At 43.0% G+C, this 23294-nt stretch overlaps 1 protein-coding gene across 6 annotated transcripts in view; it reads right to left on the bottom strand.

Annotated features, from left to right (window-relative positions):
• The window catches only part of TMEM245 (transmembrane protein 245), a 122614-nt gene that overhangs the window by 54806 nt on the left and 44514 nt on the right, over positions 1–23294 (bottom strand). For 3 of the 6 annotated variants that reach the window (XM_037889913.2, XM_037889912.2, XM_037889914.2), the window contains 5 exons: positions 20026–20130; positions 15695–15777; positions 10884–10974; positions 9936–10034; positions 201–332 (listed from right to left, as the gene is read on the bottom strand). In XM_037889913.2, coding sequence (XP_037745841.1) covers positions 201–332; positions 9936–10034; positions 10884–10974; positions 15695–15777; positions 20026–20130 — 510 coding nt within the window. The remainder of the gene's footprint in view (positions 1–200; positions 333–9935; positions 10035–10883; positions 10975–15694; positions 15778–20025; positions 20131–23294) is intronic. The other 3 variants (XM_043540421.1, XM_037889916.2, XM_043540422.1) reach the window with 3 other exon arrangements.

The raw sequence follows: 23294 nt of genomic DNA, 5'->3' as shown, positions 1-23294 counted from the left end.
TTTGCCACTTTGCTGATGTGGAAGATTCACAACTGGTGTGACAACAGATCCACAGATAATACTTGAATAGTTCCGTTTACCTCCAACTTTTCATGCATTCTTGAGTACTGTGTTATCTTGAAAGGTGAAATCACATTAGATGTTCAGATCACTTTACAAAGAGAATATTAATGCATAGTTTAAGATAAAAAGATACATACTGAAAGAAATGTCTCAATGTTCTCATGAACAAATGAAGCAATATCCTGCCAGTCCAGAATGTCACCCAGCCAGCTGTTCTGACGATTTATATGCAGCTTGTGTCCTTTGTGTCTTCCAGGATGTGTTACATTCTGAAAAATAAAGCAAAAGATTTAAGATCGAAATTAAATCTTAGCAATTTACGAAGAAAAGTAAGCTACTAGGACTTGATTTAGAGAATGCATGTCCGCTATGTAGCTTAGATCTATTTTCATTTGCACAAGACACTTCCAGCTGCACTTTCACAAATATTTAAGTTTTTATATATTTGTTCCCCCTTATTAGTTGTTAAACATGTACCTTGAAAATCTAACCCAGAATGCTTTTTAATAATTTAAAATTCCTTAAATGTGTTAATCTGTCAAATAACTTTAGGAGGAACAATGTTCCTCCTGTGGGGAAAATGGGTTTAATTGGACGGATTCTCAGCAGCTTGGAAAGACCGTCCTTTCCCCTGGAGTGCAATTCTTGAGGTCCAGAATCTAAGCTTTCATCTAAAAAAAAAAAAAAAAAAAAAAAAAAAAGATATCAAGTCTCCAGCCCATATGGTTGAGAAGAAAATTTTCAAAACGTGAAGTAACTGACTGAAAACAGTAATATCTTCCAGAGGACAGCCTCAAATAATTTGAGGAGTGTGAACTACACCCAATTATCTCAACCAGATGTTATCTGTTAAAGCCTAGGTATGATGCATTTTAGCAATTTTCTTGCTTGCTATGTTGCACACGAATACCTACAAAATTTAATGCAAGCAACATACTTTTTTTCCCAATATAACCCTGGGTGAAAAACGCAAGGGCAAGCTTAAATAATTGACCATTCCTCCAGCCTTAGTTTGGGCATGCAATAAGTCTGCATGCCTTAGTTTGGCCATGCAATAGATTCTTGGGCAGTGGTTTTCAAACTTTTTTTCTGAGGACCCAGTTGAAGAAAAGTGTTGATGTCCGCGACCCAACGGAGCTGGCGATGAGAGGTTTGGGGTGTGGGAGGGGCTCAGGGCTGGGGCAGAGGGTTGGAGTGCAGGGATGAGGGCTGTGGGGTGGGGCCAAGAATGAGGGGTTCAGGGTGTGGGAGGGGGTCAGGGCTCTGGGCTGGGGGTGCAGGCTCTGGGGTGTAGGAGGGGGCTCTGTGTTTGAGAGAGAGCTCAGGGCTGGGGCAGGGGTACGGGCTTACCTCCAGCGGCTCCCGGTCAGCGGCACAGCTGGGGTGCAGAGGCAGGCTTCCCACCTGTCCTGGCACCGCGGCCGTGCTGTGCCCCAGAAGTGGCCGACAGCAGGTTCAGCTCCTAGGAGGAGGTGCACAAGCAGCTCTCACCCGCAGACACCGCCTGCCCCAGCTCCCAGCCAATGGGAGTGCGGAGCCGGTGCTCGGGTGGCACATGGAGCCCCGTGGCCCCCGCGCCTAGAAGCCAGACTTGCTGCTGGCCGCTTCCGTGGTGCAGCGCAATGTCGGAACAGGTAGGGACTAGCCTGCCTTAGCTGGGCAGCACCACCAATGAGACTTAACGCCCTAGTTGCCGGTGCTGACCAGAGCCGCCACGACCCAGTGCCTTCCATTCCACAACCCAGTACTGGTCACGACCGACAGTTTGAAAACCACTCTTCTAGGGCACATTGGGACTGATCCAATGATTGCTGAAATCAGTTGAGTGCTTCCCATACACTTTTGGTGGTACTGAACTGGATCCTCAATTACCATCCCTTCACAAAAATTAACTGTACACGTTGCAAATAGAGTATAATGCATTTTGTACGCCCAAATCCAATACAAATATTTGAAAATGCTGCTATTTATACAATTTGCATACTTATGTGCACAGACTTAGCAATTCCAGAGTATATAGTTTGATATACATAACCATAATACTTACGGTATTAAGACCAAAGGAAACAGGTTTTGTATGCAGTAGCTAGATGAACTCCTTACAGAAATTTTAACCCAGTTATGGAACTGCGTAATGTTAGGAACCTAGGAATTGCCCTACCGGGTCACACCTGAGGTCTACCTAATCTAGTATGCTGTCTCTAACAGTGACCAGCACCAAATGTTTCAGAGGAAGATGCAAGCACCCTGAATAAGGCAGATGTAGGACAATCAGCCTGCTATATTAGTTTCATCTTAATCGAACAATTAGAGGCCACATTAAAACCTGCATCTAAATGTTCAGTCCCTTTTTGAATCTTGCCAGGTTCTTGGCCTCAGCGACATTCTGTAACAATGAGTTCAGTCTAATTATATGCGTGAAGCAGTATTTCCTTCCACTGGTTTTGAATTTACCACCTTTCACTGAATGTTTTCTTGTCATGTTGAGACAGACAGTGAGCGAGCCTCTGCCCCCTACCTTCTCTACACCACTTCTTATTTATCTCCATTTTAAGGCTAACAATCCCAATCTTCTCAATCTGTTTTCATACAAGCTTTTCAATCATTTATGTTGACCCTCTCTGAACCCCCTTCAACCCTTTTGATATGCAGTGACCACAAGTATTCCAAGTGAAGCGTCAGCACTGATATAATATAATGGAATAATAACATTTTCTGTTAGGTTTTCAATCCAGTAGCTTCAACTTCCTAATAGCTTATTTGCTTTTTGACCGTAGATGTACACCAAGCAGAGGTCTTCCTTGAAATGTTCACAATTACACACAAGTCTCTTTCTTGAGTTGATAGAGTTAATTTAGAGCCCTGGAAGATGTGTGAGTAGTTTAATTTTTTTAATAATGTGCATTATTTTACTTTTATCAAAAAACAGTTTGCCATCTTGTTGCCCATTCACCTAATTTCGTTAGGTCTCTAAAACTCCTGAGAGTCCTCTCTGGTCTCGACTAATCAAATTTTGCTATCTCCCTGCTTACCCACCATTCCAGATCATTAAGTGTAGCGATGCAGTAGCAACATTATAGTAAAGGTTGCATCACAATATCTGTTTAAAGGTCAAGCTTTCTAAATCCTCTAAAATGGACAAGCTTAGTCAGATTCCATGAAGCCACTGTCATCTGTTGATGACACCCTTTAACCCCTTCCAGCATAACAATATCCCTGACCATTCTCTCAGTAGCAGTTAACATGTTGACACCCTGAATGACTTATCTTCCAGACAGAAGGGAAATAATGGGGGGGGGGGGTGTTGTGGAATGGAGGTGAAGAAGGGGTTATGGAGACATGCACACAGACTATGGTATAGGATGAGGGAGCAAAAGGGCACACAGAACTCCTGGTATGGGGGAGACTGGAGGAATGGGATAAACACAGGGCCCCTGCCATGGGGATATACAAAGTACCATTAATGGGGGGAGGGAAGAGAGATTGAGAACAGGAATAGGGGAGCACACAGTACCCCTGCCACAAAGGGAGAATGGAGGTGAACAAAGAACAACCAGTAGGGGGATATTCAGGATAAGAATAGGGTGCACACAGAGCCCTTGGGGAGAATGAGGGACCCTGGTAAGGGAAAAGGGAAGAATAGGAGGCCACAGAAACCTGACAGGGGGAGATTAGGGGCACTGACAAAGAGTGCCTGAAGCAGAGGAGGCTGGCACACAGAAAGCTTGCGGGGTGCAACAGAAGCATACAAGGAGCCCTGATGCATGCAATAAGCTAAGTCAACATACATTACGAAATGTATAGCCTGCGAGTAATATTGTGATCCCAGGTATTAGTACTCTGTTTGTAATTAGTTCCAACCAGTCTGCCAAGCATAAATGCAAGCCTTATTGCTCTTTAACTACCTGGATCATCCCTAGAGTCTCCCACTGGCTTTCTATTTCTGATCTGCTTAAAGAATATCTTGTTTAATTTTTACACCTTTAGCTCTCGGTTCTTCAAAATCCTTATTGCCCCCTCGCATATTACTTGCTGAAATTTATGCTTCTGTTTTTTGACTTCACCGGATTACTGTTTGGCTCAAATGGTCTCTTCAAATCGCTATTTATCCATATTGGTTTATTTCTTGCCTTCCTGGTTCCCTTTCTAAGTGAGCAGTATGCACATCTTCTGAAACTCACTTATTGGGTTTTTTTAAAGTGGCATTATTATGCCAAGCCAGTGAGGGTTAAGCAACCAGCAGGCTGGCTGACCTGAAAGAATCCTGTATGGACATATCAGAAGAGTACTGAAACGGTAAAGAGGGCCAAGCCTTGTAGATAATTATCAAAGGCATGTTAAGTACTAGAATTCTGGACATGTACGCCTGTATTGTTAGAGAATTAAAAATAGATACTAATTATATTTGTTTGTGTTTACCTATTGTGACACTGCACCTCAAAGCAGCACCCTGGAACCCCCATATTCACCACTGGCACATAATTGATATGTTTTGTACAAAGTATGCCTTGTGAGGTATCATTTTGTAAGTCTTGATTTGTTGACCAATATCCTGTTGGATTGTCTGTAAAATTATGAGGTGTATATATGTTACTGAAATATGTTGTGAGGTTGTGAACACCCAAAACCAGCTTTTCAGTTACAACAAAGGAGTAGCCATCAATAGCCAGTTGTTAATGGCTCAAACACACAATCCACTATCACAGAGGCAGAGGAGACAATGTACACAATGGAGACTGCTTGACCAGTGTGGACTGCCTGACCCGCCCCCCTCGCCCCATGGCACAGCAAGGATCTTTCTAGCAGCTGGAAGAAGGCATTTAAAAAAAAAAAAAAAGAGAGAGAGAGAGAGAGACATTGGCATCATCACTTAGCCTCTCTTCCTCCTCATCTCAACACCTGGAAGCATGTGTGAAAGACAAAGACTTTGAACTGGGGAAGTTTGGTCTTAGGCTGGAATGAAGTGCCAGCCTGTGTATTGAGGAACTGTAACCTACCAGGACAATCTGTCAGAGTGAGAAACGCTCTTTGATTCAACTCTTGCTTAGACTAAAAGTTTACGATTTAGAATGCATGTTTACTTTTTATTTTCATAAGGTAACTATCTGTGACCTTTATGCCTATCACTTAAAACTTCTCTTTATATTTAATCTGTTTTCTATTTTACCTAAAACAGTGTGTTTTGGTTGAAGTGCTTGGGAAATCTCATCTTAGTTTACAAAGGCTAGTGTGTGTCCACTCTACACTGAGCGAGTGGAAAACTACTTGATGAACTTGCACTGCCCAAGGGAGCCTTGAGCAGTGTAAGACGATACAGTTCTGGAGTGTAGGGCTGGAGCTGGGGGGAACTGGCTGAAGCCTTTCTATTGTTGGCTCATGAGTGGCTGAGACATCATTAATGTAACTCAGTTGGGTGTGTTACCTATTCATCCAAGACTGCGGTGATCATTTGCTACCAAGAGGCTTATCCACTGAACTTAAACTATAATTTAAATAAAGTTTCGAGCCTGATCTTTGCTATCTCAGATCTGCTTAAACTTTGACAGGGAAAGTCTAAGCCTGTAAGACTGAGGTCTCCAGGTCTACTCTGGATTAATCCTGCCATTTCTCAAAGAAGAATTTGAACTAACTCTGTACAGACTGCAGATTGGACTATAACATGGGTGAGCAAACTACGGCTCGTGAGCCACGTCTGGCCTCTCAGACCTTTTAATGTGGTCCTCGAGCTCCCGCCAGGGAGCAGGTTCGGCGGCTTGCCCCACTCCGTACGTGCAGTGGCTCCACACAGCACCCGGAAGCAGCAGCACGTCCCTGCCTCCGGCTCCTACACGTAGGGTGAGCCAGGGGGCTCCGTACATTGCCCCTGTCCCAAGTGATGGCTCTGCAGCTCCCACTGGCCGGGAACCACGGCCGACGGGAGCTGCAGGGGCGGCACCTGTGGATGGGACAGTGTGCAGAGCCGTCTGGCCGGTGCCACGCTTCCACATAGGAGCCGGAGGGGGGACATGCCCCGCTTCCAGGAGTTGCTTGAGGTAAACGCTGCCCGGAGCCTGCATCCTTGACCTGCCGAGCCCCAACCCTGATCCCCCTCCCACACTTTGAACCCCTCAGTCCCGGCCCAGAGCACCCTCGTGCACCCCAAACCCCTCATACCCAGCCCCACCCCAGAGCCTGCACCCCCAGCCGGAGCCCTCACCCCACACACACATCCCAAACCCCTGCCCCAATCCGGAGTCCCCTCCCCTGCACCCCAACCCCTCAGCCACAGCCCCCTCCCCTGGACTCCAACAACTGCCCCAGCCTGGATCCCCGCCCCACCTGAACTCCTCATTTCTGGCCCCACCCTGGAACCCATACCCCCAGCCCAGAGCCCATACCCCCTCGAACACCCCAGCCACCCTTCTCCAGCCCAGAGCCCCCTCCCACACGCTGAACTCCTCATTTCTGGCCCTACCCTAGAGCCCTCCCCCTCCCCACACTCCAACCCCCCAGTACCATGAGCATTCGCGGCCTGCCATACAATTTCCTAACCCAGATGTGGCCCTCAGGCCAAAAAGTTGGCCCACCCCTGTATATACCCTTTTAAATTAATTCCAGGACTATTTTACAAATCAGCAGCCTCACCAATTCTGCCATGAAACTGACCTAGGAACTTTATTTGTATCTGTATGTATAATTATCTTTAACCATAACATCTCTTTCTTTTCTTTTTTTAATAGTAAATCTTAGATTTAGTTAATAAGAATTGGCTGTAAGTGTGTATTTGGGTGAGATCTGAAATATTCACTGACCTGGTGAGTAAGGTGTCCGATCTCTTGGGATTGGTAGAACTTCATGTATCATGATTAAGGTTCTTAGGCTTGGGTGTCTGGATGGGAGCCAAAGGCTGGATTGCTTAAAGGGAACTGTATTTTGGCTTCTTGGTAACCACGAAGGTATTAAGGAAGCTTTTTGGTTACTAGCTTGGTGAAATCTAGTTTACTCCTGAGGGCATTCCGTGCCAAAAAATTAAAAATCCTACAAGTTTTATTTGTCAATAAATAAATGTAGAGGCTCCATCATGGCAGTGGCGAGCACAGGCCACTGGCTGCAGGAAAGTGGGAGATCGCCCTACACCCCCCACCCCCAGGACACAGATTCAGCGGTCAGGCAACACTCGACCCTGACACAGCACAAGGTCTGGGCCTGCCCCAGAAACACCCTGGGGCCCTGCCCCTCTGTGCCAGGTGTACAAGGTGTGGAGTAGGTAGGCTCAACCAGGCAGGATCCAAGTGCGGAGGGTCTCAGTGTGTAGGGGGTGGGGGGATCAGAGTGTGCGGTGAGAGGATTCCGTGTGGGATAATCTGGGTACAGGCAGATCAGTGGGGGGATCTGGATGAACAGAGGCTTGTGGGAGAGGAGGGGGGGGTCCAAGAGCAGGGACAATGGGACTCTGCAGTGGCTCCAGGTGAAGGTGGTTGGGGCTCAGTGGGGGAGTCTGGGTGCTGAGGGGGTGGGGATCTGAATGCAGTTAGGTAGGGGGGGTCAGTGGCATGGGGGTCTGGATGTGGAGGATTAGGGTGGTGCAGGAGGTGGGGCATCAGAGTAGGGGTTTGAGTGCAGGGAGTTCAGAGGGGGGTGGTCTGGGTGCAGGGGTGGGAGGCCCAGAGGTATGGGGTCAGAGTGCAGGGGGGCTTCAGATACAGGGGTTGAGGTTCAGGTATGGAGAGCTAGGGGTGGGGTAGGATGTACCAGGTGAGGCTTGGCAGGGAGGTCCAGATGCACAGGGGTTGGGTGGATGGGGGAGCAGCTCCTTGTACAGTGACCCCTACCCACACAGCTGAGGAGCAATGGGGTCAGGAAGAATGCTGAGCTTCCTGCAGCTGGGGGAGGTTTCTGGGGGTGGGTCTGACACAGCCCCAGCCACTCCTTGCAGGGGAAGAGGAAGTCCTATCCTCTCCTGCCTCCAGCCCAGCCAGGACTAGCAGCTGATCCCAGCTCAGTGTGGAAATATAACATTGCATAAGTATAACGTTGTATAAGGGGACATGCTGGATACATTGTATATGAGAGGGCATGCCAAAACATGTTACAAAGTATCTGAGGGAGCACACGTAGGGACAGTTAGCTTTTGAATGGAGAAGCAATTAAGATAGAGCCAGCACGTCTAAGAAGCAGGCATCAGAATGGAAGGTGTGAAGGGCAATTAGTTAAGTTAACTGGAAGCTGTTAAAGGAGATTGTTAAGGGTGGCAGGTAATTGAAGATACGTGACTGGTCTCAGGGATCTCGAAGGGTGGTGACTAAAATCTTTTTCTTCTTTTGTCTGTAACTTCTCTGTAACTTGTTCTCCAAAAAACTGTATAAATTAAGAGACACAAGCCCCACTCGGGGGGGGCTCACTTCTAAATGTATTAGCAGAGCAGCTTTGCTAATAAAACAGAGTGGTCTGATAAATTGTGAGTCTGAGTCAAACTTTGACATCAGGATAGGAGCCACTGGCTGGGGTGTCCACAGCCCTATGGTGATTTACCTCTCCACCGGCTCCTCTGGGTGTCTGAAACAATGTACTTGCACTGCTAGGGAGTGGTGCGTGACTGCTCTTGCAGCTTCCCTGTCAGAAAGTCATTTTTTGGCCGGAAAGCAAAGAAATCTGCGGGGGACACAAATTCTGTGCATGTATAGTGATGTAGGATTCCCCCAGGAGTATCAAATTATTAAATAAACCACCAGTTTTGGGGGATTGTCTGCCCTATTCTTTGCAAATTTCCCTGATTGAACATTCTCAGTATAGCCCCTCCAGCAATCACAGTCACAAGCATCCATACCAGTTTCCACCTCTAAGGACTTCACTTCCTTTACTTTTGATTTTAGGACATTTTTGACAAGCCCTCTCATTTTACTGAAGTCTCCCTCTCTCATGTTTAGAGTATCTTACTTGCTGGTACTTTACTTACACAGCCATGTTACCTCTCACTACATCACCCTGTCAAGGAAAGTAGCCTTGATTTTCTCTTCCATTTTGACAGTTACACTAGGATAATATTGTTACCAGAAAACCAGAGATCTTCTTGGTAAATTACAAACATTTTAAGAGTGTTTTGTTATAAATAAAAGGTTCTTCACACTGGAGTCTCACAGAACACAAAGTGAACTTTATTTCATGTGCAATCAGTACTGTTTTTACTAAAACAAAAATAAGGAAAGTAAAGAAAAATCCATTACACAATGTTAGGATTATTTTGTATGTTTAAATTACATACATTTAAAAGGTTTCAGAGTAGCAGCCGTGTTAGTCTGTATTCGCAAAAAGAAAAGGAGTACTTGTGGCACCTTAGAGACTAACAAATTTATTTGAGCATAAGCTTTCGTGAGCTACAGCTCACTTCATCTTAGTAAAATTGCTCTTAATTTTGTTCTCTCTCTAGAGTCTCTCATAATATGAATGCTAACACATACTTTGAATCTGAATTGTTTAAGAAATACAGTGAAAATACACAGATAAAATAGCGCTGTAACAAATTCAAATGAATATTTAATTCTGAAGTTGCACAAATATATATACAAATAGCTTTCACTTTACTTCCAAGGAATAAATATTCAGTGCAAAGGGCTGACATACTAAAACACACACATATAGTAAGCATACATTAAATAGCACATATAACCATGCATGTAACTACATATATGCAAAGGGGCAGAATTCTGGATGAAGTGGAAACCTAATTCTAGTGACCTGACTTGTGCATTTGAAGTCTCAACGCTTCATTAATTTCTTTCACTAAACATTACAAGCTTTTAAAAACCTCTTTCTTAGAAAGTAGGTTTTTAAAATTTATCTGGAATCAGTAAAAAAAATAAAAAAGTGATACATAATAGGTATCAGTTACTCACCTTCACAAACCAAGAATGATAAAGTCTGTCCCAGAGTTCCAGCACTTGCTTTTCAATCACAGCAGTGTTGTTCACTTTCTCTCCTAATATCTTATGGAGCTATAATATACAGAAATTCTGTTTATTATGTAAAGCAACTTGAAGCTAGCAGCTATGGCTGAACTAAAAGCCAGATCATCTACGTTAGATTTTCACTGAACACTTGGCTCAAGTCCAAAAATATCAAAGAAGTCAACTGTGTCTACAGGTATACATTTCAGAAACTGTGGCTGACAGCACAAAACATCTTACCTGAAACAAACAATTCTGCCACATTAAATGAGAACAGATAAGATTCCTCCCCAATGAAACACTAAGCACAAAGATCTGTCAGATCCTTGTAACAGTAAATACACCCAAAGAGATTTGAGAGGTGTGCTAGATGTCAGAATGCTTATCTGAGGACAATGTAAGATCCTGACATCCTCCCAAAGAACACTGAACTCCCAATCTACAATGTACTCTGTATTTTAAAGGCTGGAACTTCAGACGATCATGGCTTGGCCAAAAATGGTCATTTTCAGGACAATGCATTCTACCATCTGAAAAATGCTTAACTAAGGGCAGTTTCTGAAACAAATTACATTTTCTACAGAGTCTTCACATGGATAGTCACAAGGGAGATGGATAGATACTTCTATTTTCAAGCTCTTAAAAGCAAGCAGTTTCCAGCAGCCATGGGGAGCAAGACTTAAAATCACTCCCAAATATAGGTTTTACTCTGCTAAACAGCAGATTGGAATGAATAAATCTTCAGCAAAACAACCTTTAAAAGGTAACTAAAGCAACCCAAGAGATACCATTTGACATCTACAAGAAGAAAAAAGTATACCGATCATTCCTGTATTTTGGAAAGGAACAAAAACCAAAACACGAAAACAAATAAAAAAATTAAGAAGGTGTTCTTACCTTGTGTGTAATCCATTCTCGGCCATACTGATACACATTGTTAGCAGCTGAATTGAGAGCTTTTTGAATGACCTGAGCTTCAGGGAGCCAGCTGATATTTTTAAGGAAGGAAAGTATAAATAAAATTATCTCCAATACTTCTGAACCACTTAATTACAGTGCCTGAAACACTAAAAGTAAAAAAAGGTTTCCAACCAACTCACAGCACCTATAGTTTAAATATGTATCAACTAACACCTTTGTTAAAACTAGAATACAGTACTTCCTCTTTCAGTGACAGGATGAAGACTAACATACAAAGCTTAACTCAGTGTAGGATACAGATTACTACATTTACATTTCACTCTAAGGCTGATCAGGAAAAGCTCTTCTAAAGTTACATTTAGTAAATTTCAAGAAACCTTGTCCATCTGTATGTATGCTATCATATAATTGTTTAGCCTTGTTGGGTTCTTAAAGCTGCTGCTTTGTTAGAAATATAATTTGGAAACCTCATCTTTCTAGTTCGTATAGTTTCAAAGATAACCTTTCAAATATGAACGGACTGTAAATTGATACAGTTTGGTCTTCCTAAACTTACAGACAGCCTAGAAATACAGAGTGATGTATATCACCCAATGCTCAAATCCTATTCCCAGTCAAGATGTGTGCTGGGGACTTTTTCCAGTACTGGGGAAGAATCTTCCCATTCCCACCCTCAGGTCATTCTGAAGGAATGGAGCCACTCTACGTGCATCTACACAGCAATTAAACACCCACAGCTGGCCTCAGTCTGCTGACTTGGGCTCGCAGGGCTGTCAAATTGCCGTGTAGATGTTGAGGCTCAGGCTGGAGCCCAGGCTCCAGTCAGAGCCCAAAGTATCTGCACAGCAATTTTTAGCCCTGCGAGCCCTAGTCAGCTGACCGCAGCCAGCCACAGCCTTGCCGGGGGTCTTTTATTTTAGTGTAGACATAACCCCTGTGGCCACTATTCAAGCCTCAGTGCACCAGAGATATGTATCTCCTACATCAGCTCCCCAAATCTTGCCCTATCAGCGCAGAACAGAACCACATAGTTCTCCACAAAGCCTGGGAGGAGAAGTGTTTGGGCCAAAAAGAGGTGTGAATTGCCTTCATTCATCTCAATGAGCTATTAACTGTGACGTTTCTGTCAGAGTTTGACCCCTCAAAAATGCTATCTGAACCTTCAAAGAACTTTTAACTGTCTCTCTCTTGCCCAATTTGAAACTTATGTACACTTCAAGCTCTGAAAGCAAGTAGGGTAAGTCTTTTGGTTAGAGCCTGCTGGATAATTTGACAAGGCTTCAATCTATTTCTATTAAACTTTGAAATCAAGTAAAATGCGATCTTCTACTCAAGAAAAATAAATAAAGGACTGATAAATAAGGACTCCAATTGAAACTGTGCTATCTAGTGATTCTACTACTTCTCAAACATTTTTATTCCTTGAGTAATCTAGTTGGTCACTACAACTGCCAGATTTTATTACTCTTATTTTTGTCACATTTCTACTAGGGCTGTTGATTAATCGCAATTAACTCAAATGGTTAACTAAAAAAAAATTAATCACAATTAATAGCAGTTTTAATCACACCGTTAAATAACAGAATGCCAAATGAAATTTATTAAATATTTTGGATGGGTTTTTGTACATTTTCATATATACAGATTCCAATTACAGCACACAATACAAAGTGTGTATTTTTTATTACAAATATTTGCACTGTAAAAATAAAATAAATTGTTTTTTCAGTTCACCTCATACAAGTTCTGCAATGCAATCTTTGACATGAAAGCGTAACTTACAAATACAGATCTTTTTGTTACATAACTGCTCTTAAAAACAAAAACAATGTAAAAATTTAGAGCCTACAAGTCCACTCAGTCCTACTTCTTGTTCAGCCAATCACTAAGAGAAACAAGTTTGTTTACATTTACAGGAGATAATGCTGCTCTCTTCTTATGTACAACGTCACCAGAAAGTGAGAACAGGCATTTGCATGGCACTTTTGTAGTCGGCATTACAAGGTATTTACGTGCCACACTTGCTAAATATTCATATGCCCCTTCATGATTCGGCCACCACTCCAAAGGACATGCTTCCATTCTGATGATACTCGTTAAAAAAAATGTATTAATTAAATTTTGACTGAACTCCTTGGGGGAGAATAGTATGTCCCCTGCTCTGTTTTACCCGCATTCTGCCATATATTTCATGTTATAGCAGTCTCGGATGATGATGATGACCCAGCACATGTTCCTTTTAAGAAAGCTTTCCCTGCAGATCTGACAAAACACAAAGAAGGTACCAATGCGAGATTTCTAAAGATAGCTACAGCACTCGACCCAAGATTTAAGAATCTGAAGTACCTTCCAAAATCTGAGAGGGACCAGGTGTGGAGCATGCTTGCAGAAGCCTTAAAAGAGCAACACTCTGATGCGGAAACTACAGAACCCAAACCACCAAAAAAAAAAAAAAAAAAAAAAAGTAAACCTTCTGCTGGTGGCATCTGACTCAGATGATGAAAATGAACATGCGTCAGTCTGCACTGCTTTGGATAGTTATCAAGCAGAACCTGTCATCAGCATGGACGCATGCCCTCTGGAATGGTGGTTGAAGCATGAAAGGACATATGAATCTTTAGAGCATCTGATAAGTAAATATCTTGCAATGCTGGCTACAACAGTGCCATGAGAATGCCTATTCTCATTTTCAGGTAACACTGGAAACAGGAAGTGGACAACATTATCTCCTGCAAATGTAAACAACCTTGTTTGCCTGAGCGATTCGCTGAACAAGAAGTAGGACTGAGTGGACTTGCTGGCTCTAAAATTTTATATGGTTTTGTTTTTTAATGCAGGTTTTGTACATAATTCCACATTTGTAAGTTCAATTTTCATGATAAAGAGATTGCACTACAGTACTTATATTAGGTGAATTGAAAAATACTATGTTTATTTAGTTATTTTTTACAGTACAAATACTTGCAATGAAAAATAAATATAAAGTGAGCACTGTACACTTTGTATTGTGTTATAACTGAAATCAATATATTTGAAAATGTAGAAAACATCCAAAAATATTTAAATAAATGGTATTCTATTTTTTTAATCGCGTGATTAATCGTGATTAATTTTTTTAATCACTTGACAGCCTTAATTTCTACCTTCTCTACAGAATGCAAGGGCTGAATCATACAATAGCTACCAACAAGGGGCTTGTTTGTCTAAATGGGGTAATGTGCTATATGGGGGTGTGATTTCTAAACACAGCTTTGTGTTGCAAATTAATTGGTCTATGTAGACCCTGCTGGTACACTTTAACATACTATGTTAAACAGTACTACATTAAAGCGCACTAGGGAACCTATAGCGCATGACAGCAGGGTCTACACCAGACACTTAGACATCAGTGGTTCAGGAGCCAAATTAGCGATCAACATTACTGTGGCTCTTTTGGGTAGTGTGAATACATTAGTTTAATTTACTGTAGTACTATATATTCATATTTAAACTGTATGATGGGGAAATATTCAGTTCTATATACATTATTCTCACACTAAAATGACTAAGTATTATTTTATCAACTATAACTGGTTAAATACATAGTAAAAGCATCCTGGTTGGTTAATAATAGAAACCACAGTGTTTTAGTATCATGTGCTGCAAAGAGCCATAGGAGACACATTTAAAGAGCCATTTTTCTGAATAGGAGTACTTGTGGCACCTTAGAGACTAACCAATTTATTTGAGCATGAGCTGTAGCTCACGAAAGCTCATGCTCAAATAAATTGGTTAGTCTCTAAGGTGCCACAAGTACTCCTTTTCTTTTTGCGAATACAGACTAACACAGCTGTTACTCTGAAACTTTTCTGAATATCACTCGTCTAGACAAATTGGGGCTTAAAAAAAAGTGTACCCAATAATTCACTTGTTTAAATCAGCATAAAAGCAACGGTGAAAAATACCTCTGTAACCATATCACCTAAAAACCACTCCTCAGACTGATCTTTTCTACCTCCGCTATTCACACAATCCACTGTAAGCACTCCCTTCACAGATTGATTGATTCCCTCCCTTTCCCCTTAACTACCCCTTTTCATCTCTCCCCACTGATTTTCCCTTCATTTCCCTTCCTATTTGCTCTCCCTATCACACATACTATTCCCTCCAATCTTCCCACTACCTCTCACACTTGCATACTTTTCATTTACATGTAGATACATGCTCCTCCCCCTTCCACTTATTCTCACTTATAATTCCCCCTAAAAAAGGAGTTTTCCAGACCAATTACTTTCTTTTTCTAATCCACTGCAAAACAGTTTCCCCCAATCTTACTGTTCCCTCAAGAAAGTTTCCCAGCCAACACCCTATCCTTAAAGGGGCTTGCTCCGCTGTCATTCCCTCAATCCTGTAAATGGGCTTTCCAGTTAATTTTCTGGTCCAGACTATGTGGCTACTGCCCCTTTGCCCTCCTGCACTACAATCTGGGGAGACAAGCTCCTTCAAAACAGCTACCAGGAAGGCAGTTACACAACTCTCTGCCACCACTCGTCCACAATTAAACCACTAGGCTCAGCTCCCATCTGCCCTTTCAGCTCCAGGAGAGATCACTACTCCAAGGAGTAGACTGGAAGGCAAATTAGCATCAGATTTGTGGGAAGGGAAGCAGCAGCATTCATGCATGTGCCTGAAATAGTCACCCTCATTTCTTAACACACAGGAGTCTTTTTTAAAAATATAAAAACTGTAGATAAGAGCACCTTGAAACTTGTTTATCTACTCTAGTCTCTTAATTTCAGCATTCTTACTTTGCCCACTCTGGGTGATTGGCTACAGTCTCATTGATCAAGCTGCTTGTGACTTGAATCAAGTGAACGCTCTCTTGATGTACCTGAGTTAAATACAGACAAAAGAAAGAATATGGAGTGTTATGTAATACAAATTAGCACCCACCCTAAATTAACGGAACAAGATATTTAAATCTACATTTTTAAGAGTGATTGGTGATTTCTGGTGCTCAACTTGTGAAAAATCAGGCCCTTAAAATATTTCAAGGCAGAAAGACACGGAGCACTCTTTCAAAGTGGGGTTCCTTTAAGAGGTCTGAATTCCTGCATCCAAAAATTCATGAATCCAAAATTACCAGCCACTTTTGTGAATTTGGGCCATATGTACACAAGTGGCAAACTAACCAGAAATTGCAGATTGTTTTCCCAACTGTGATGTAGACACACTGGTAGTAAGATACCTATGTCAAAGAATCTACATAATCCTAAAATAAGTGTAAATTGTAATTTCAAGTTCTGAGATACAAAGCATAGCTTGTGATTTAAATTTTGAGCCATAGATAGAAGAAATGTGAAAGCTACTCCATTTTCTGTTCTACAATGATCAGCTATGCTGTAAAATACATTACTATGTTAATTCTAGACTAAAAATATATTTCTTATCAAAGGTGTTACTTGGAAATATCTTAAAATAGGTTTAGGCACATAGTTTTGTGGTAAATTTTTACAACTCTGCTAACATTTATGATTTCATATACTCAATATTCTTTATAAATTCCACATCATATGAAAAAGAAAACTGTCATAAACGGCAGACTGAATGACCACATGGGTTCTGTAATTAAAAAACAGTATAAGCAAAGATGATCAAATAAATACTTAGTATGAACACAAAGCAGCAAAAAATACTTCTGGGGGAATTCTGCGCCAAAAAGTTTAAAATTCTGCATATTTTATTTTCAAAGTAACAATATAATCACGCCAGTTTCAATTATTTTGGTAATTTCAAAATACCTGTCAACAAGTATGTCTGTAACAATACAGACAAAGAAGATTCAGGAAATGTTTTTTGACAAATAGATTCCTTATTATGCATATTAATACTGAACTTTGAGCAATAATTCATTTAAACTACAATACAGAATGCATTTACCACACCACTCAGAAGCAGTGCAAAGGTTTGCGGGAGTCAGGGTAATGGAGGAGCTGAGGGAGAGGAAAGTAATTGCTGGGAAGGAGCAGCATGGGAGTGAACCTGGATGGCTGTTGGGCATGGGTGGGAGAAGTTGCAGCTAGCAAGAGATGTTAAGAGTAACAAGAAGGGTTTCTTCAGGTATGTTAGCAACAAGAAGAAAGTCAAGGAAAGCGTGGGCCCCTTACTGAATAAGGAGGCAACCTAGTGACAGAGGATGTGGAAAAAGCTAATGTACTCAATGCTTTTTTTGCCTCTGTCTTCACGAACAAGGTCAGCTCCCAGACTACTGCACTGGGCAGCACAGCACGGGGAGAAGGCGACCAGCCCTCTGTGGAGAAAGAAGTGATTCGGGACTATTTAGAAAAGCTGGACGAGCACAAGTCCATGGGGCCTGATGCGTTGCATCTGAGACTGCTAAAGGAGTTGGCGGATGTGATTGCAGAGCCATTGGCCATTATCTCTGAAAACTCATGGGGATCGGGGGAGGTCCCAGATGACTGGAAAAAGGCTAATGTAGTGCCCATCTTTAAAAAAGGGAAGAAGGAGGATCCTAGGAACTACAGGCCAGTCAGCCTCACCTCAGTCCCTGGAAAAATCATGGAGCAGGTCCTCAAGGAACCAATTCTGAAGCACTTAGAGGAGAGGAAAGTGATCAGGAACAGTCAGCATGGATTCACCAAGGGCAAGTCATGCCTGACTAATCTAATTGCCTTCTATGACGAGATAACTGGCTCTGTGGATGAAGGGAAAGCAGTGGACGTGTTGTTCCTTGACTTTAGCAAAGCCTTTGACACGGTCTCCCACAGTCTTGCCAGCAAGTTAAAGAAGTATGGGCTGGAAGAATGGACTATAAGGTGGACAGAAAGCTGGCTAGATTGTCGGGCTCAACGGGTAGTGATCAATGGCTCCATGTCTAGTTGGCAGCCGGTATCAAGTGGAGTGCCCCAGGAGTCGGTCCTGGGGCCGGTTTTGTTCAATATCTTCATAAATGATCTGGAGGATGGTGTGGATTGCACCCTCAGCAAGTCTGCAGATGACACTAAACTGGGAGGAGTGATAGATACGTTGGAGGGTAGGGATAGGATACAGAGGGACCTAGACAAATTGGAGGATTGGGCCAAAAGAAATCTGATGAGGTTCAACAAGGACAAGTGCAGAGTCCTGCACTTAGGACGGAAGAATGTAATGCGCCGCTACAGACTAGGGACCGAATGGCTTGGCAGCAGTTCTGCAGAAAAGGGCCTAGGGGTGACAGTGGACGAGAAGCTGGATATGAGTCAACAGTGTGCCCTTGTTGCCAAGAAGGCCAGTGGCATTTTGGGATGTATAAGTAGGGGCATTGCCAACAGATCGAGGGACGTGATCGTTCCCCTCTATTCGACACTGGTGAGGCCTCATCTGGAGTACTGTGTCCAGTTTTGGGCCCCACACTACAAGAAGGATGTGGAAAAATTGGAAAGAGCCCAGCGGAGGGCAACAAAAATGATTAGGGGACTGGAACACATGACTTATGAGGAGAGGCTGGGGGAACTGGGGATGTTTAGTCTGCAGAAGAGAAGAATGAGGGGGGATTTGATAGCTGCTTTCAACTACCTGAAAGGGGGTTCCAAAGAGGATGGCTCTAGACTGTTCTCAGTGGTAGCAGATGACAGAACAAGGAGTAATGGTCTCAAGTTGCAGTGGGGAGAGATTTAGGTTGGATATTAGGAAAAACTTTTTCACTATGAGGGTGGTGAAACATTGGAATGCGTTACCTAGGGAGGTGGTGGAATCTCCTTCCCTAGAAGTTTTTAAGGTCAGGCTTGATGAAGCCCTGGCTGGGATGATTTAATTGGGGATCGGACCTGCTTTGAGCAGGAGGTTGGACTAGATGACCTCCTGAGGTCCCTTCCAACCCTGATATTCTATGATTCTAAGTATGAAACAGGTTTTTGGGGGAAGAGGGGAGGGATTGTTACAGAGTTGGGGAGCCTTCCCTGGCTGACCCCTAGCCTCTCTCATTCAGTCAGGCACATCTGCCCCTGTCCCCATGTGTCCCTGCACCCCCACTTAGCCAGCCCTTTTCCCTCATCTCCATGTACCCTCACTCAGCCACTCCTCCTTCTCCATCCCCATGTGGCCCTGCACCCCCACTCCCATTCAGCCCTCGCACCAGTCTGTCCCCCACCAGCCCTTCTGAACCCCCGTCTGTGACACCCCCGCCCCCCAGCAGCCCCATGTGCCCCACGCTGTCTGTCCCTCACATCCCATGCCTCCTCACCTGGCCCCATGAGCAGGGCGCTGTGAGGAACTCAACCTCTTCTCCTCCCTCTCCCCTCTTCGTGGTTGGTTAACCTGACTGTGAGCAGCTGCCCTCAGTTCTGGCACCACAGTAGCCCCTGGTGGGCAAAGGGTGTAACTGCAGTGCCTCTCTGGCAGAATGAATTTTCTGCGGAGAAAAAAAATTCTGCAGGGCACATGTGCAGTGGCTCAGAATTCTTCAGGAGTTTAAAAAAAAAAAAAAGAACTTTACATTAAATGAGTGACCTCTACTGGGAAGAAAGAGCAGCTGCATAGTGAAAATCAGTCTGAGAAAATCTGACCTTGAAAATGTGGCGTCATGAGATCAAAACTGACAGTTACATATGGGCATGTGTACCTACACACCTCACAAATATTTACGAGTGTGAGATGCAGAATTCTTATATAGAAATGTATGCTCTTCCCTTATTTCCACAGATTTATGCTGAAAATGATCTTCAATGCATCCAAATATCATTCTTCACATAAAAATTGGTAAGTAGTTTCACAATATTAATATTCTACTGCAATAATTTACATCAGCATAACGCTGATGCTAAGGAATCTGAGGTGTTCTCCCTTATTCATTGAAACTGAGCAGCTATAATATGTTGCAAAATAATTCGAGTACTAGTACTGTAAAATTATAATATGGCTCACAATTCTGCTACTTCACAGTTTACTAGGGTGACACACTTTGCATACACAAATTTTTTTTCTTCATCTATACGTAGTATTAACAAGACAGATTGAAGAACATTTGATTAAAGCAGAAGGGCTTTTAAAAATATTTAGTATAGTGCAGCACAAACATCAGTAACATTTTCATTTAAAAAAGGGATTAAAAGAACTGATTATCATTCTTGGTGCACTGTACCTTTGCCGTAAGGAGCAGGGCTAGCAGAAGCGTTCCTATCACTAGCAAAAATATTATGAAAATGCTAATTATTTTATCAAGCATTTTCTCCAGCCACACGATCATCTGTGCAGAAAAAAGAAAAACAAATCATGACATACAAAACAAAAAAATCAGTTTTTTATTCAAGTGATACTGATCCAGTCTGAATCCTGGATTTCAACAGGAGTTTTCTTTACAAAAAGACTGCAAGATCAGACCCTAAGCTTAGATATGAACAATTAACAAGCAATGTTTAGCATGACAACTAAGGAAAGTGTTACAATGCAAGTGATTTTGCAAATTAAATTTAAATATTACTGTGACTCACATAGCAAGCTCTCAACAAAGCAATCAGTAATTTAACATTATTTTGTTATCAGACCCAAAGAAGCTAGCACTCATTTTAATTCTGAACTTACATTCTGGCTTAATTTTTTGTCTTCAAGCAACAGAGAAACTTAGTCACTATCATCTGCACAAAACTTGGGAAGTTACCGGTGTGGACTATACAACCATAATTTACAAACTTGGATGGCTGAAAATCACCTAAGTCTCTAATGAGATACCTACATAAGTGGCCTGATTTTTAATGCTGCTAATCAGACCTCAAGCCTGAACTCAGTGCAGATGGCCTGAACACACACATGCCACAACTAACCAGTAATCACACCACTTCAGGTTCATGAAATTCTGTTGGCATCTTTCAAGGAGGGAAAAATCTTAATTACATGGCTGTGTGGAGAGTACTCTAGAAAAGAGTAAACTGCACTTAATCAAATATGAAAGGGGCCTGATTAAATAAAGATCACATAACCTCATCGTGGGCAAATCTATTTTTTCCAGATTTTGTGGCTCAAAAGTCAGAAAAAGCACTCGAGTAAAAAAAACTAGCAGGGTAAATCTAGCTGTGCTCTAAAATTTTACTTTAAAACAGAACTGAGTTCAGAGGCAATATGCAGAAGGTTCAATGTTTCCAAATGAGAAATGGCTCGACATTCAGTGGTTGTACTGAAAATTTTAGTTGCTATTCTTTTCCTCAGTGTCATGTAAATGTTAAAAGTTAGAGTAACAGGAGCTCTCTCTATTACGGATCCCTATCCCTGCATATGAAGTTGCTTTATTGATCAATTACTGATTGTTATAGTTTTAAAATCTCATCATAACTGGAACATCACCGTGGCATCTGAACACCTAATATACATTAATGATTTTACCCTCAGACTCTACTACAATTGACATCTTGTTGAACACACATTGTCACAAGGCAGATAGTCAGCATTTCAGAGCAACTATTCAGAATACAGTGTGACACTCTCTTTAGAGAGGTAATTGTTGAGTTCTGCAAGTTCCTGCAATGAAACCTGCATTATATTATGTTCTGCAGAAGGGAATCTCAAAGAGCCTGCAGTACCCAGCAAAAATCTCAGAGAGAACATGGAAATTTTTATTGTTTGCCACCATATCCTGAAACACTTCAGCAATCATTCAAGTCCTCTCCCCGGTAATAGTGGGGAAGTCAACTGCCTGCAGGGCAGTTATCTGAAAAATTCCAACTAGCTTGAACTCCAAACTATTTACTATCTAGAAAACTACAGAAAATCCTGTTTCAGTTTTGCCCTTTCAAAGGGCTCATACGTTTAGGGATTTTGATGACACAGCAACAGAAAAATGACAGTTACCTTTTCCGGAATTGGTGTTCGAGATGTCCATTCCATATTAAGTGTGTGTGCTCACCACATGCACTGGTGTCAGAAGCTTTTCCCTCAGCAGTATGTTTGGGGACCAGCTCTGGTGCCCCCTGAGCGACAGGCACATACGGCAGTGAAAGGGGTGCCGCCGGCTCCCCCCACTCTCATTTCCTTCTTGCCGGAAACTGACAGTGGGGGAGGGAGGGTAGGTCATGGAATGGACATGAGAAACACATCTCAAAGAACACCTGTTATGGAAAAGGTAGCTGTCTTTTCTTCTTCGAGTGCTTGCTCATGTCCATTCCACATTAGGTGACTCCAAAGCAGTACCCCTGGAGGCGGGTAGGAGTTCACAGATGTATAGATTGCAACTGGCCTGCTGACTGATGGCATAATGAACCGTGAACATGTGGACAGAGGACCACGTTGAAGCTCTACAGATGTCCTGGACAGGGATGTGCGCCAGGAAGGCCAAAGACACCTAAGCCGTAGTCAAGTGGGCTCTAACAACCGGCGGCAGTAGAACCCCCACCAGGTCATAACTCATCTTTATGCACGAGGTAATCCAATTGGAAATCCTCTGCGAGGACACTGGCAGGCCCTTCATCCTATCCACTGTAGCGATGAAGAGCTGAGTTGATTTATGGAAACGTTTGGTACGTTCTAAGTAAAAAGCCAAAGCCCTTCGGATGTCCAGCATATGAAGTGCCTTTCTTCACTGCTCTTGTGCAGTTTGGGACAGAACACCATGAGGAAGATGTCCTGGCTCATATGGAAGGTGGACACCACCTTCGGCAGGAAGGCCGGGTGGGGCTGCAGCTGAACCTTGTCCTTGTAGACGACCGTGTACACCAGTTCTGAGGTCAAGACTCTAATTTCAGAGACTCATTTCGCCAACATCACCGCTACCAGGAACGTGAACTTCCATGACAGGTGGGAAAGGGAGCAGGAACCCAGCGACTTGAAAAGGGCCCGTGAGCTTAGAGAGGACCAAGTTAAGATCCCACTACAGGACAGGAGTGTGTAACTGCAAGAAGAGTCTCTCAAGCCCTCTCAAAAATCTGACTGCCATGTCATTGCAAAACTCCATCTGTCCTTCGATCAGCGGGTAAAAAGTGGAGATTGCTGCGAGATGCACTCTAATGGACGTGTGCGCCAGGCCCTGGTCCTCAAATGAAGCTGATAGTCTAGGACAGCCTGTATTGAAGAACACAAAGGAGAGATGCCACACTCAGACGCCCAGCAGGAAAACCTTGTCCACTTGGCCAGGTACGTCAATCTAGTTGAGGGCTTCCTACTTCCCAGGAGGACCTGTTGGACCTCCTCTGAATAGGTCCGCTCCTCCGGGGACCACATACACTGCCACAGATGCTGCACACTAATCGGACCACTCTGAGTTCTTTGATGTTTATGTGGAGCGTCATCTCCTCCGGGGACCACATACCCTGGGTCTGAAGATCTCAGAGGTGCACACCCCAGCCAAGGAGTCTGACACCAACTCAATGGAGTGGGGGGAGGGAGGGGGATGTTGAATGGAACTCCCTCTAGGACCTTCTCGCA

This window comes from Chelonia mydas, chromosome 2 (assembly GCF_015237465.2).
Source record: "Chelonia mydas isolate rCheMyd1 chromosome 2, rCheMyd1.pri.v2, whole genome shotgun sequence".
NCBI classification, from domain to species: domain Eukaryota; kingdom Metazoa; phylum Chordata; order Testudines; family Cheloniidae; genus Chelonia; species Chelonia mydas.
Note: the sequence above shows the minus strand (reverse complement) of the source record. Positions and strands in the feature narration are given on the sequence as shown.